We start from the raw sequence: 16,944 nt of genomic DNA, 5'->3' as shown, positions 1-16,944 counted from the left end.
TATATATACAGGTTTGTCCTCTCCTGAATAAACATGCACTGTTGTTGTTTGTTTATTGCTTTTTGTATCTTTGTGTGTAATTCTCTTCCTCTGGGATGCTGGTGGTCATCTGGGGGCTGACAAAGAGGGTATAATTTATCTGTGCATTTATTAGGATTCAACACAAATACTAGGAAGCTGACACTAGTGCTACTGTAGACATAAAATTAAAAATTGACAGGACAGATACATATTAAAGCACGTTTGCATGTGCATTAATATGTAAATATTATGTAGTCGTGTCATTTCAAAATGGTGAAAAAAACAAAAACAAGTCAAAATGACAAGCAGAGACAAGCTGAACTGGATAAGAGAATTTAAATGACGGCACAGCTGAGAATCCAAAGTCATAGAAGTAAATTTAATAAATCAAAGCGGCTATGGCTAGGCAAAGAAGCTATGGGATGCAGCACTTCATTCATCTTTGATAGATTTAATAAGTAAAAACATATTCATAGCACACACACACACTTCCCCCCCTACTTGCTTGAAAAGTATCCTCTTTGCATCATCTTGCCTCTCTTCACCTAGCAGTCTTCTGTCTCCTCAGATCTCTGGAATATGCAAGAAACAGGGTTCTGATCTCTGCACTTTGAGCTGATTGTAATGTGATGCAGGAAGAAACGCTTTTTCTTATGGTTTTCTTTCTTTCTTGTTTTTTACCTGTGTGCATTCTAAATCTCTTGGGACACAGGTGCAATGTAACTAATGCCTTAGATAAACTTTGTATTTTTTAAATCCCCGTGGTGTGCAAAAGTGACTTTTTGATATCATTTTCCAAGAAGATTATTCAAGGATTTTGTTTACTTTGAACTGAATGCTGCCTTATTTTTTTTCTCCATTGCTCCTATATATGAAATGGAAACTTTAAATGACTCACATGACTTGGGGCATAAAACTGTGAATGATGCTCCTCAGTAAGCTACAACAAGTACTTTGCTCATTTTTATAGAGCCAAACTGGTTATACCAAGTTCACTGATTGATATATACGTCCTAGTTTCCACTACAATAGCGTCTTGATTTGATTTGAATGACCATTCAAATGCTTTCGGAAAGCTTTGATGAGTCCAAGAATGTCATATTTGTCTTTTAATCACTCTTTTTTTGTAGCAGATCAAATAAAAAACAAACTGCCCTCAAACTGTTAGCATACATCATTTTTGTACAGAGAAGGTCAAACATCCATAGATGACCACAAAACAAAAAATGAATGCTGTAGCACCCAGAATGTAAACACCTTTCAAGTCAAGTATAAAAGCTGATGAAAAAAGGTTAATGACACCACAGAGCTTATAGAGCTATTAAATTACTTGTTTTGCTATAAACAACATATTGGTGGCAACAAGCCAGTTATGTAGGAATAAAAGAAAAAGGGTTTAATATCAAACCCTTTAGATTATCTAAACTTGCAGTCAGTTTAGGTCTCAGCTAAAAATTAATAATGAATTCATTTTTATTTGAAATGATTAAATGAATATAAAATAAAGTCGAGTTTCTACCATGTTTTTATGCTGATATCACAGCTATATAATTTTCTTGTTAGTCTCGATATGACAACTCCACAGTATTTTTTTTTAAACAGCTGGAGTGTTTTGTAAGGCTATACTCAAAAGACTGAAATAACCCATTTACATAAGCAGTCAGACCCTTCACTTCATACTTGGTTGATTCACCTTTGGCAGCAATCGCAAACTCTAGTCTTCCTTGGAATGAGCCACAAGCTTGGAACAGCTTTCTTCTGGTTTCTCCTATTCTTGGCAGAATTCTTTTAGCTTACCTAGTTTGATGGAAAGTGTTGGTGGATAACAACCTTGAGGCCTCTCCAGAGATTCTCCTGACTCTGGCTGAGATACTCCAGGACTTTTACAGAGTTTTCGAAAAGCTGGTCCTGTGATTTCTTCCTGGTATGCTTATTGTTGTCAAAATGTAAAACGTGTCTGACTTGCCAAACATTGGAACCGTTTTGATACTGCCTCTAAGACTATGCTTGACTATGGGGACGACTGCGAATTGCGGCCAGATTGTGAAATTATATTTTCAGCATATACGCGCTTTTCTTTTCATGGTCTGAGAGTTTGTCATGTGCCTTTTGGCAAACTTCCAGCACGCTGTCATGTGCCTTTTTGTGATGAATGGCTTCCGCCTGGCCATTATACCAGAAGGCCTGATTGATGGAGTGCTGCTCTAATGGTTGTCCTTCTGTAAGTTTCTCCCATTTTCCCAAAGGAAATTTTGATCTCATTTATAGCGACCATTCGGTTAATCTAGTCTGACCAAGGCCCTTTTTCCTCAGTTACTCAGTCTGGCTGCTGATCAGATCTAGTAAGTCCTTAGGTGCTTTCAAACTTCTAACATTTAAAAATAATGCGCCATGTTGTTCTTTGTAGCATTTATAGTCCTCTTGAATTTTCCCTATAGCCTTTTATGGATGTTCAGGGAGATTATATCCCTCTGTCTCATTGTTTGGCTTCCCCAGCTGTGAGACCTTAAATAAACAGTTACATGACTTTCCATTTAATTAAATTAGGTAAAAGTTGACCACAGTGAAAATCACCGATAGAAGCAGAATAAACCAGAGCCTAACTGCAATTCTAATAAAGTCTATTGCAGTCGAAGTCTAAATAGCAGACAGGTATCTCACACTGAACTACAAAGATGCAACAAAAAGTACTTCACAGCTTTTAATTCACAGTCAACTTTTCACTGTTACTGTGTGGCAATGCACAAAAAGGAAACTCCCTGAATCTCTTCCAGATCCACTGTCACAGTTTATGCATCTGACTGAGACAAACCAGGAGAAAAGTACAGATAACCAGAAAGTTTCATCTCAGTCTTTACAGCAGTTGGTCTTCAGAACTTAATTAGCACATCTCAAGCCAACACATGTTCACCAAATGTATGAAACATTTCCTAACAAGGAGACTATCCTATGCTCAAACCATGAAATATTGTGAGGTATATCAGCTGAGACTTGACTCTCTGCTATTGTTAAACCACAATCACTGCCAGATGGTGTTTCTATTTTGCAGGTTTGTTTCCCCTAATAGATTACAGCAGACAGATGTGCTTGCAGCCACACATTAGTAAAAAGAATAGAAAAAAACTTGTCATGCTCAGACAGAGCAGTTGAAAACTTTCAGAAGCTGGCTGTGGGGGGAAAAAAGGAAGAACCCCTCCATCTAGTACCGTTTCACATCTGGACTGAATCTGTAAGAAAAGCACAGACTGATGAGAGTGACTAAAAATGTAGATATTTCAGACTGGATATAGAGGAAATATGCATGTCTCAAATCAAGGTCCCTGTCATTTCTGGAGTATTACCTAGCGTGCTTTAAATCTAAGTTGCCTCTGGTGCTTGGACAAAACTCTTACCAGTAGCACAATTTCTGCAGGGTTTGCCAAGCATGAAGCTTTATATTGTCTGTTGGCTCAGCAGGCAGCCAGGCCTAAAATCTTTTTGCTTTGTGGCTTGTGATTGGCTTGTCAACTACCCAAGTGTGTTATTCCTCTTAAAAACTTCCCAAATTCTATCCTGGTAAAAAGATTTTTGCTATTATTCCCCAGTTGATTCCCCTGAATTCCCCTCCAACCATCAGAGAAATAGTGAAAATGGTTAAAGTTCTGCATGGTTTGAGAAGGTTCAGCATTGTTGAGCATGGATGGCATTAAGGAGAAGAAGGGCAGTGCCCTGATGTTGGGGCTCTTGGAGTGATATCCATGTCCCCTGGGATAAGGCTGCGCTGAAAAACACATTGAATTTTCATGGTGTTGTTGCTTCTTTTTTTATATTTTGGTTACCTTAAGAGCAGCATAATATATTTGGGGGTTGGGAACAACTGAATTGCAGTTACTTTAAAGAACAGGCATGCATAAACACATCAGTAGATAAATAGCCCAAATATTTTAGTCACCTTTTGCACAAATGTTCGCTTTGATTGCAGTTTGCCTTATATATTCGAAATGAAAACAGTAACTCAAGCAGCGCAGTAGCTCAGTGTCTGCTGTCACTGCTGTGTGGAGTTTCCATGTGCTTAAGTAGTTTTCCTTTGGAAGCCTGCGTTTCTTCCACTATCAAGAACTTCCAAGGTTTATTGTTCTGTCATTGTGCCCTTTATGAAGACACTAATCTGGAGATGGAAGAATAGCAGCCAACAGACATTCACAGAAGAAGACGGGTATGTTGCGGGCAGCATAATTGCCCAACTTCCCACTGCAAGACTGGAGCTGGAGTCTATTCTTAAATTTTCCAGACTGCAACTACTCCTCCACAGTTATTTAAAGGAGTATCAAGAGCATTAAAATGCAATGTATACAATGTCAATATATATATATTTGTGTGTGTGTGAGAGAAAGAGGGAAATACACTTCTCAAATTCATTTCCCCCTTTATTAAAGAAAAGCATTCCCTAATAGTCCCTCAGCTGCATGTGATGCATTTATTCCCCATATTGAATTTCCTTTGGTTTACAAGTCATTCACAGACATGCAATTATACATATTTTGTGTCTTTGCCTGACATTAAATGCAAAAAGTGTGTCTGTGGTGAGCAATATGCTGCTGCTGTTTTCCCAGGATTTAACAGTACAGTAATTCTGCTATGTGGGTAGCTTGTGTGCTGGCCTGTGAACTGAGGAATGTCCCGTTGACCCTGAAACAACACAGTGAAATAAAGGCAGTCATTGTTCTGAGGCACATTCATGGTGGCTTGTTTAATGAAAGTCTGAAAAGTATTTGGAGTGAACATCATCACGCCCCAAAGCTAAAGTAAACCTCAGTTAGTATGAGCAAAAATTTCTCTGGTTATCACCCACTCTGGTTAATACATGCCGGCATGCTATGGCTATGTTATTTGTTTAAGAAATCCTCCACATGCAGTGTTTGACTGAAATTCTTTATTGCAATAGATAAATGTCATTTTAATTTTAGATGTTTTCCTTAAATCTACTGAGGTTTATATCAAGACTTTGTAATAATAATGGATTGCATTTTATATAGCGATTTTCGGGGCCCTCAAAGCGCTGTACAATTCCACTATTCATTCACTCACTGGTGGAGGCAAGCTACAGTTGTAGCCACAGCTGCCCTGGGGCAGACTGACAGAAGCGAGACTGCCATATCGCCCCTCTGGCCATCACCAGCAGGCGGTAGGTGAAGTGTCTTGCCCAAGGACACAACGACCAAGACTGTCCAAGCCGGGGCTCGAACCGGCAACCTTCCGGTTACAAGACGAACTGCCAACTCTTTAAGCCACGATCGCCCTACGAGTAGCCCAAATCCCCACTTTGGGATACTTTTAGGATATTTTCTTGGAAAAGAAAATATGTTCAAAGTAAAGAATCTGTCCTATTTCATGATTCATTTTCCTTCTTGTGACAGTTACTTTTTACTTCCAAATAATGTGCTAAGTAATGATAATGCTTTAACAGCATAGCCCCCCCCCTCCCAAAACCAATTTTCTCATCAAAGCAGGCCATGTTGATTGGTACTGGTGCATGGAAGTTGTGACTTCCGATCATCCAGTGAGTGATAGAAACCAGAGAAATAACCTGAAAGAGTTGAAGATTGTCACTGTTTTGAAACCAGTTCATAACACACTAGTGTGATTTCTTTCCTCTTCATTGCTCTTGTTATCTTTATGCTTTCTGCTTGTTACTGTATGTTACACTTGAGTAAAACAAGGTCACTGATTCATCTGATGGAGAGCATTTTCTCAGTGTCTGGAGACAGCTGCTTCTCCAAAAGTGTGGAAACTGAGGCAACCACCAGAAGAGCTGTTTACTGATATGATGTATTTTTCTGTTGCTGTTGTCTTTTAAGGAGACATTGAGCCTTAAATGCTTAAATGCTTCACCGTGGAAAGGAGTTTTGAGAGTGCAACATGCATGCAAGAGTTAATGCAGAATATGTTTAAAAGCTAAATGTCTGCATGTTATTTCATTAGAAGAGTGATTTCACTGGTAAAGTATGTAATAGACACGCCAGTCCAACGTGTCAGTTTGCCTCTCCAAAGCGTGAAATGGACACACATGCAGCACCAGCAGGGCGAGATAAGATATTAAAAGCCAAGAAGTCGGTAGTGAGCAAAAAAGTGGGAAGTACATTTCAGGCTCCTTAGTCGCCAGAAACGATTAAGCTAGGCAGCTAATATGTTTTTACATGAAAATATGTTAATAAGGTCTGTTTAAACACTTTCCTGTTGGCATGAAATAAAATATCTCCCTCTGCAGATTACTGCAACTTCTGCATGCGTGTACATTTCACACTTTGGAGAGACAAAGTGTGAAATGCACACGTGTCTGTTAAATGTTTTGCCGTGATACTGAGGCTACGTCCACACATACATGGGTATTTTTGAAAACTGAGATTTTCCGTTTTCGTTTTAAAAAATAATCCCGTCCACACGTAAACGCAGAAATGAAGAAAAGCGCTGCTAGGAACATGCCAAAGCAACAGGTGGCGATATATTCCTAACCGTGTAGAAATGTTGGCCAATCAGAAGTCTAGAAGCCTCGGTGGGAAAAAGTAAACAAAGCTGGGGCATAGAAGCAGAACCCAGTGGTATGTGTGGAGGGACAGTAACTGTGTGTGTATATGTAAGCATTTAAACACTGCAGAGAGTACAAGTAACAGTACTGTAGAAATTAATTTCACCAAAACAATAACGTGGCGCACAGTGTGACGTCAAAAAAGGCGCACACCTTTGACACTGCGCTTTCTCCGTTTTTCTCGTCCACACGTATATGCAAAAATGGAGTTTTTGAAAATATCCACCCTGGCAGGCGTTTTTAGAAATCTCAGTTTTCAATGACTGAAAACGCCGTTTACGTGTGGACGAAAGGTGCAAACGCATAGAAAAATCTGCGTTTTCAAAAATACCTGGGTACGTGTGGACGTAGCCTAAAATTCATCGTCATCGTTTTAGAAAGTCTCCGTTTTGAAATGTATGCGTTTTCAAAAGAGCGTTTTCAAACCGCTGCGTTTTTCCTTGAGGAAAATGCCGTCTCAGTGTGGACGGAAGGCCAAAACGGAGAGAAAACGATGCGCTTTCAAACGAAAACGCATTAGTGTGGACGTAGTCTGAGGCTACATCCCGGGTATTTTTGAAAACGTAGATTTTTCTATGTGTTTGCACCTTTCGTCCACACGTAAACGGCGTTTTTGGTCACTGAAAACACAGATTTTTTAAAACTCCTGCCAGGGTGGATATTTTTTGAAAACTCAGTTTTTGCGTTTACGTGTGGACGCAGCATCAAAGGTGTGCACATTTTTTGACGTCACACTGTGTGTCAGGTTATTGTTTCGGTGAATTGAATTTCTACAATGGCGGACGAAGACAAAATGCTGTTACTGTTAATTTTACTTTCTGCAGTGTTTAAATGCTTACATATACACACACAGTTACTGTCCCTCCACACATAGGACTCAGTTCTGCTTCTATGCGCCATCTTTTTTTACTCTTTCCCACGCAGGCTGACTTCTGATTGGCCAACATTTCTACACAGATAGGAATATAGCGCCACCTGCTGCTTTGGCATGTTCCTAGCAGCGTTTTCCTTCGTTTTTGGCTTTTACGTGTGGACGGGATTTTTAAAAAAACGAAAACGGAAAATCTCCGTTTTCAAAAATACCCATGTACGTGTGGGAGTAGCCTGAGATGCTCACTCACTCATTGCCAGGTGTACTAACTTTTACGGTCTTTTAAGATTTAGTATGCTAGTTAGGCTTCGACACACGGTTATTATGACGAATAAATATTACTGCTTTTTAATTACCAAGTAGCAATTTCTAAATTAATTTACAATAATGTATAAATAACCTTGTAAGATTTGCCAAAGTGTTATAGATTTTATTATTGTTTTGAGTTCCAGGTATTGCTCATATTTTAAGGTACTGGTAAGGCCCAAATGTTACTCAGGAAAACTAGGTAAGAATATCTGTTTATCACCACTTTATAAAAATCTAAAAACCTTTTCCATTTTGTGGCTCTTTTAATATTGCAGCTCTTTACCTGCAGACTGTTTGATACATAGGGATAAATGTGTGCAGACAGCAATCACAGCAGCCTCAAACTCTGGTAGCAAGAAAGGTCAAGCAGTCTCTAACTGTGCTTAAAACAAACAACAGAAAATCCTCATGGGACCCACAAACCAGCTACTATCTCCATTTCAGCAGTTTCTTTATATCCTTGCTTAACAGCTTACTCGCCAATCACATTTGTGTAGGGCAAACGTGTCACATCTATTCTCACACTGTTGTGTTACTTTGTCTGCAGTAGGTTTGCTTTTATTTCATAGCTCATAAAAGTTAGGGAAGAATAGCTTTGCAGCTTTCTGCAGGTGCCACTGCTGCACTAGATAAAGATTTAGCTCAACGAGATTGTTACCCCCCTGACACACACACACACGCACACCTTCTCTGCAAAACAATCTGCAGAGAGAATGACAGACACGCATATCTATTGCAGTCCCTCTTCTAATAAAGGTTGTATCCCATTGTCAGCATGAAATAGAAAGTTTTATTTTGTCATGATGATACGGACGATAATGTTTATTATGCATTTAACGCACTGTATTAATTAGGTTTTGGGGGCTTTGCTTCCGCATCTTTAATAAGTTTGACTAATTCCTTTTTGGTTGCTGCTGCTATCACTGTGGTTATTGGTGTGGTGTTATTGTTGCTGATATTTTTATTTGATGCCGCCGGGTGTTACTAGGTGTAATACAATTCAGGACAAAGAAGTACAGACGTCTAGCACGCAGTCTTTTTTCATGTAAGGCACACCCACTCATGTTATTGCATTTAAAGGCTGCGCCAGCAGTGCTTGTTAACATTCCTCAGATAGTCATCAGCAGTATTTCTCTACTGGTTTTTACGCTTAATAAATTTGCACAATTATACATTCAAATTAGCTTCATTTCAGCCCCAAAGGCTTTAGATGACCATTTATAACTGACAGCTAAACAAAGGTGGGAACCTAAATGGGAAAATTAAATCACCTCCAAGAACGAAAGCCACTGTAAGCATGCTTAGTTAAGCCAATAACTTAATATTTATCACCAGGAGACTTATTCGTGCTGCAAAGGAAGAAGGACTGCTATTCTAGCAGATAACTAGAATCTGCTAGAATATATAGTATCTATTTGTTATATTATAACAAATAGATACTATATTATAACAAATAGATACTGACCAAAATCTGCTGATTGATATGATTCTTTCTTATAATATATAATAAACAAATCAAACAGATTAAAATTAGGAAGTTTTTTGTATTTTTCTCGTTAGATGTTAACCATTCTGGAAAATTGTGACCTGTTTCTGTCACAGGATTTTACTAAATTGTCACAGTTGACAGATTTTCACTTGCAAGCACCCACCGATAAAACACCTTCTTGTCAGGGCCCAGTTGGCTTTTTACAGAACTGTTTTTTCCGCCTGGAGCCACATTTTCTTGGAAAGTGTGCGTGAGGGTGAAACTGCTACAACAACAACAAACAGAAATATGCTTTTTCATTTGAAAGATAGTGCAGCACGGTGGCCGAGCGGGCTTTTATGACGCCTCTTCAGCCAGAGAAAAATGGCAAGCCCGGTGTGTATGCATGTGGGTGAGTTTGTGTGTATTCAAAAACCAAGCGATTCAGTTGATTTGCAATGAAGAAGCACGGCTTTAGGTGTATTAAGTTGGAGTTTCATTGTGAGGACGCTGTCAAAACGGAACGGGCAAAAAGCCTATAAAAGTTATTTACTGCCCTGTTATAGACTTACATACTGAAACCGGTGAGACGGCACAATATACAGTTTAATGCTAGAGTGATTATAAACTGCAAGTGAAATGCACCAACACAACCAAGGAACCACGGCCACGAGATATGCACTTTAAGCCATTCTAGACGATCTGAAACATAATAAATAATATAAATATTTGCATAGAATATGAAATGGTTTTACCCAAAATGTGTTTTAGCAGCAGTTGTAAGTCATAGAGGTGAACATGAGAGGTGCTCTTCTAATAAAAGCTGGCCTAAGTAATGATTATTTACAGGCTTTCTCTGCAGTAAACATAGATTAAAGAGGAAACTTAAAAAAAGCCTGATATCCAGCAGAATATTTTTATTAAGGGAAAGATGAATGATACATGATGTTTCCAAAGGGTTTAAAGTTGATATTCACATTTAAATCGGTTCTAAAGATGTGTTTGAAAGGGGAAAATTTGAATTGGTACACTTCACAGTATTCAATTTGAGCTGGCCTTGGTGGCATTCTGGTCGGCCTCTGCAAATTAACCTCAGAGTAACACTTTTGATCTGCTTGATGTTTAGACTGGTAAAAGCAGGAGCATGGGAAATACAGCACATTGACATTCCTCTCCCTATCTGATAATGAAATTGCTTAGCGCTATTGCATCCTTTCAAGCATCACACTGTGCTCGCTCATATGGATTTAATCCTGTTGAGAGAGGCTGTTGCTGAGGGCATTCGGCACAATGCCAGTTTGAAAGTAATCCATTGAGTCTTAAATAAGATGGCCTCTTTCAAATTTAACTGTCTGAATCAGCTTATTGGAAGATAATAATCAAAAGTGATCGGAAATCTTGAACATTTTAAATGTATTTTCCATTGCTTTGAATGTAATATGCATTAACTGACACAAGAAGTAATCACGCTCCTATTATATCTAAATCCTGTCAGATTTCAGGTAGCAGTCGCCTTCAAGGACAATTAAACTCAACAGTCATCGACTCAGAAATCCAGAGAAGAACAAACTTGGTATTTTTATCTTGCTTTCAGTCGCTTTCAAATATTAGATCATAATCTCAAAAGCCTGGAGTGCTGTGTATTTAATTGTCCTGTCTATTTAGCTGAACATGAAAAAAGTGTCGTTCTTGCTGTTGAGACGGTAGATAACACAACGACTTCAATACGACTGGAGGATTCTAACAGCTAAGAGATTATTTTTTTATATAACAGATCTGATGACCATCAAATGTCCTCTGTGCTTCTGGTGGAGTATTACTTGTAACCAAAGAGACTTGATTTATCTTACAGAGCTCCATCATGCTTTTAAACCCCATCTGGTGATGAATCATTTTGCAGGTTGCGAGATGATATTTTATATGTAAAGCACTTCCTACTTCAAATTTCCATCAAGCACCTGATTTTAGATGAAGGTTAAAGACTAAATAATAGGTTAAAATGTTCAGTTTTGTTTTAATATAACCTGAAATTATTTCAAATTCCCCCAAATGTTATTTGAGTCAAAAAGAGTAGTTAAAAAAACACACAAGCTCAAGATTACTGAACAATAGATTCTCAAGGTGCCCTGTGGTATCTGGCATGAAAACCTTTGCAGCAGAGACCTTAAATCTGGGCAGATGCTAGCTTGAGCCACCACAATCAGACTTATTACAGTACATCCCCCAACTCCCTTACCAGTTCATGGTTTGTCTTTCCTCCTATTTTTAGTTGTCTTGACAAAATAATTTGGCTTACCTACTCATCCTCATCTGTTCCCTTCATGTTTAATATATGAGAGAGGGACAAGCTGTTATTCATTTATGTTTGAGTAATCACAACATTTTGCTGGAATGCTGTATGTTGTATGAGTAATTGATTATAGTATTAAACAGTAGAAGTTTCGAGATGTTGTGGTTTTGAAGTTACTGCACTTTGCAAAAGTCTTGAGCTACTCCTCATTTGTTTTATATGTTATTGGTTTCTGATTTTATGTTTTGAAGTCTGTTCTGTTTTTGTTCTGTTTTTTAGTGTTGTTACTATTAGGGCTGTTCAATATAACCATATATATCAGATGACGATATAAAAACGTCTATCGTTGCATTTTACGCTATCGTTTGTTTCGTGGTGTCGCAAAATGAACTGTTTATTGCAATATTTTTTCATTATTTTGATGGTCACTGTAGTGGCTATATTAATTTCTTAAAGTTCTCGCTCTCTCTTATATTTAATATAACCACACTACAGACAGATAAGCGCTTGTTTTTATGCGTTGTCGTTATTTCCACATAAACCTTTCACAATAAAGCTCAAGATCCTGTTGAGACTTTTCAAAATAAACTGAATCATGAGAAAGATGCAGAGTATTTACAGATGAGAAGCAAAAAAGAGCCGCCAGGTGCTAAAAAATAAACCTTAGACTCAAACAGAACAGGCTTTTCCCCGCAGCACGCCGTGTAATAAATACTCACAAAGAAAACGGCGGCTGTTACAACCTATGTCTAAAAATGTATAGTTTCATGCATCGGTTAAAACACTCGACTCCAGGTACACGACGCCCAGCTGGAAACACTTCACGCAAGACGAGCTGCCCGAGATTCACAGAATTTACAGAAAATGTTACATTTTTGTGATTTATATCGTTATCGGACGATAGATGTCTTAATATCGGGATATGAGATTTTGGTCATATCGCACAGCCCTAGTTACTGTCACCATCTTTGTTATTTAAGCCAAAGGGGGCTGTATTTTAACAAGAGTGCTAAGTTATCAGCTAATGCTGGCAAGCTAGGTTAGAAAGCTACATCCATAAACATATACAAAGAGAGATTTCTGCTAATTACTTGTAACACAATAACACGATAATTTCATTCAATTATTTTCAAATTAAAACACAGTTTTCTTCTCTCGTTTCTTGACATTTACTACAGGGGCTAACTTAAAAAAAAAAAAATCAGCTCTAAAGCTTAACATGGGTTTCATTTGAAGCCCTTTTGAACAGCTGCAAAATTTGTGACTGTAGTGTAATCATAGTGCATTATTACAACAAGTAAAAGTTACATATTTACTCTACAAGATTTTAACATCCACATCATAAAGGGAAAATGAAAACACTGCAGGCTAAAGAGATTGCATCTTCCTTTTCAAGTCACTCATTCTGGTTGGGTTCGGAGCTGACAGGGTTATTTTTAGACAGTGAAAATATGCTATGATTAATGGTTCAAAACAAAGACTCCATCTCGAGAAAGTCTGTGTTCAGAGGACTGTAGCTGGGAAGCTGATAGTCATTCTGAGCTGACACCACTAAATTAGTGCTGTTATCATAGATGTATCATAGAGCCCAGCCCTTAGTTTATCACTGGACAGAATAACACCTTAAATCAACCTTAGAGGCATGTCATTTATGGCAGTGCTTCCTGTGCTCCACCAGTGGTGGGTGAAAGCTCATACACAGAAAATTCAGAAGCACCTTAATGGCACCTTTTTGAACTGCTCACCTGCAGTTCAACATAGACAGTAATTGACACAGTGTATCTCAGCTTTTCAGTTTCTGTCTGGAATAAAAGCGGAGTGACTCCTCCAGAGACCTTTTTTCCGGTCACAGAAGAGGTCACCAGTATGTAGAGACATACTTCAAAAATTTTAATGCATTGCCAATTGAACTTGTAGAGCTGTGCTGCTGCACTGTGTTATAACTCACCAAGATTTGACAATACTGGTGCATCAAAGCTCATATAAAAAGGCTCCGTTTTTGTCTGCCTTGCAAGACTATTGTTGAGTGCTTTATCTCATAGATCTGCTGCACTCATTTCGGTTCCGTGCAGTCACACATTGTTCATTGTCGCTGGCTTAAGAAATATTATTAAATGTGATTGCTCCATCTTCCACGTGTATTTTCAACTGTGTTCGACTTAAGCTGAATGATTCCATAATTTCCTGTGGGACACATTTGTATACCAAGCTTATTGTTAAAAAAGTGAATGCCTGCCAGATTACATTTTTGTGATATTTTCTTTCTAATAATTCTTTTTGAAATAGTCTGAAGACTCGGGTTCTATCTTTCAGTCAAACTGACGTCTGTCTGTATCACTGCTTTCTTATGATTTTCATTTCAGATTCAGAATGCAGATGATGTGTTGATTACTCCTTTGGAAAAATTTCGTAAGGAGCAAATCGGCGCTGCGAAGGTAAGAGACCACCTACATGTGCAATTAGTAGCTGAACAGCGCAGGATATTTCATGTATTCTGACACGCTCACCTCCTCTCCTAAGCCCCTTCATTTTCACTACAGTATGTAAATCATTAATTAAAAGTAAAATGTGACACTACCAAGAGAAGTGCCCTGCCCCTAATTAATGAGGCTAGTAGGGGGTATAAACAAATGTGTTGCTCTGCAATTGTGATCTTAAACGGTATTAACTCTTTTTAGTTTTCTATAGTAGTTAGTTTATATTCATTAAAACAAGACATATTGGACATTTACTATTTCTGTATCCAACTATGTTAATTAACACAAACTACATTTGACAGATTCCCCGTTTTGAAAACCACATTAATAATACAATACTTTATCCCATGCCATATTTCACTTCATTTTAATATAAAAATAAACTTTTTTGTGCTGTGAAAAGGGCACTGCACGATAAAATTCTAGCTGCAAACTTTCAGCATCTAATATATTTCACCTTCACCCATTTTATAATCAGATTACTTTAAACCTGATACGTATAATGCAGTCCTCACTAACCTATTGCATACAGGCTTTTGATATCAGTAGGGGTGTTGCTTGAAGGCATCCTGGTTCCACAGTGGACATGTTGTTGAGGCTGAAGCTGACTGCAAAGAACAGTGTGGGTTTGTTGCCACAAGCCATGCTTTCATTCCTGGCCAACGCAAAGGCATAAAATGAAAGTACAGCAGCTTGTTTGTGGTTATTCCCTTGGTGAGATCACACATGAACAAGCTTGTAGAATGCAAGCCTTTGCACTGCTCTCTCACACAGTTTGCAAGTTCATTCCTAACTTTATATTGAACTATGAATCATTTGCACATCTTTACACAACCCTGACCCCTGTGATGGTCAACCTAGCCTCAAAGTTAGACTCGCACATTTTGATTTATTTCACATGACTTGACAGCCACTGGTCTGTAAAAGCAGTCACCTTACTGTACGTCCAAAATAATGGAACAATCTCTCTTCACAGCGCTGAGGTGTGAACATAAATCATCTCCTTCTTCTGTCCAGGCCAAATAACCGATGTCACTTCATGTCTTAGGCATCACATGTATCTACCATAATGAAAAAGCACATTTTGCTTCCATTTCTTTCTCTCACTTCCCCATCACAGTGTTCAGTGCAATTGCATTGACTGACTATGTTTATAAAATAGTTCCTTAAAAGCCACAGCCCCTGTCACTCCCACTGCTGCTTATTTCCTCCGACCACTTTCTCCTAATGGCTCTCTCCTCCTACGGCCTATCCCCCGCTAAACATTAGCCCAACTAGAGTGAGATAAAAGGCTGACATCATGAGTGGCTGAGCAACTTTCCACTGTTCCGAGAATCTGGAGAGATCTGCAGGCTGTCTGACCCTTCCAGTTACTGCATTTCATGTCTGAGAACATAAGGTGGACAAATTGGGAGCTCTTGCCTTATATGGGTGTGCTTCGAGTAATCCCAAAGAGGTTACGTACCACTGTATCAGCTTCTTAGGCACAAGCACAACACTTCCATAGCAGCAACTCACTAGCAGATTGACTGCAGCACTATAGGACATATTAGGCACGGTCTGCTTAGCACAAGGCTGATCCAAATGTTTGGAATGAACCCCCTCAAACTTCAGTGCAGTCTACTGTAAATACACATGCTTCCAGAACTCAAACAATCACATATTTTCACCGGAGCACCATATGCACTGGCTGCCAGACTGTGATGTAGAACTGAAATTGTTGTTACACTTCTTCTTTTTACTCTCAGGTATATGTTTCTGTTGCTTTCCCAGGTAACACAAACAATACTTTCAGAACTGAAATAAGAATCGAGAATGATCCTAGTTTCTGTTTATTTATACTGCTACAGTGACCACAGTTTACTTAATGGAGAGTAAATATGATGAACAGTTTGCTTTGTTCACCATGTTTAGTGTTCAACTTCTAAAACATCTGTAATATTCATTTGTGTTTAATGAATATTCATTAATATTTTATGATTTATTTATTTTTTCAAAAGTGGGCCTGAAGTGTCACATAGAGCTGATGTTAAATTAGTACTAGAAAGCTTTGTGCACATTTAGGGGGGCAATGTGTGTGTATTTAGTGGTTGTCAGACCTTGAAATTTAAATAGGCCCCAGGGACACTTTGTCAAGGAAATACCAGGGGGTGTCTGACTGTGGGTGGCATTCTTCCTGTCTGAAGTTTTGACACTATTATATTTCCTTCAAAGATCGTCTTCAACATTAGGGGCACTGTGGGGGTCCCACACTTACTGAGTGTGAGGAATTAGTGCAAATAGACCCAATTGGGATACAGATGGCCACCAATGATTTGCAAGGTCCTACTGTACAAAGCGTGGTTAGACATCAGATGATTCTTAACTAGATTAGATATGACTTTTCCATCTATGCTGCATAATCCTAAAATATGCTGCTGAGTCAAGGGATCAATTAAAGTGGCCTGGGGATACACCTGCCAGCTGTGGCCAAAACCTTTGCAATCACACAGATAGGAACAGTATATTTTTATACCTTCATTAACCTTGGAATTTTTCAATCAGTCACTAGATGTAGGTAAGTGCCTCTTTGCGTGCACATGACTGAGAACTTTTACTTGTATCCAATATACTTTAAATTGTATTAAAATACTGGAAAACAGGGCTGGCCCACAGACAGTATAAAAGATGATTATAGCTACAGTGATGTCAACTGCTGATTTCTAAAGTCCTGTTTTTGAGCCTGAAGATAAGCGTTTTCATCGTTAGCATCTCGGTTTCAAAGAACAGGATGTAACAAAGAGGAATGGACTGACTGTAAAGCTGCTTGCTCATTGGCTAATGACTCGTCAATCATAAGTAGTTAGCTAATCAGCATACCATAGACAAGTCTAAACATAGTGTGGCCAAGATTTACAAAGAAGTTCTACTGAGAGCATAAACTCATCAGATCAGTCTTCAGAT

At 38.5% G+C, this 16,944-nt stretch overlaps 1 protein-coding gene across 3 annotated transcripts in view; it reads left to right on the top strand.

Annotated features, from left to right (window-relative positions):
* Nucleotides 1–16,944, top strand: part of arhgap42b (Rho GTPase activating protein 42b) — a 78,258-nt gene that overhangs the window by 29,341 nt on the left and 31,973 nt on the right. For all 3 annotated transcript variants that reach the window (XM_085244041.1, XM_085244040.1, XM_085244039.1), the window contains exon 4: nucleotides 13,888–13,959. In XM_085244041.1, the coding sequence (XP_085100167.1) occupies nucleotides 13,888–13,959 (72 nt within the window). The remainder of the gene's footprint in view (nucleotides 1–13,887; nucleotides 13,960–16,944) is intronic.

This window comes from Mchenga conophoros, linkage group LG14 (assembly GCF_057382185.1).
Source record: "Mchenga conophoros isolate Kocher_MC1m ecotype Shallow Benthic linkage group LG14, M_conophoros_male_GT1.1, whole genome shotgun sequence".
Taxonomy (NCBI): Eukaryota; Metazoa; Chordata; class Actinopteri; order Cichliformes; family Cichlidae; genus Mchenga; species Mchenga conophoros.
The sequence above is the reverse complement of the archived record's forward strand: the minus strand, read 5'-3'. Positions and strand labels throughout refer to the sequence as shown.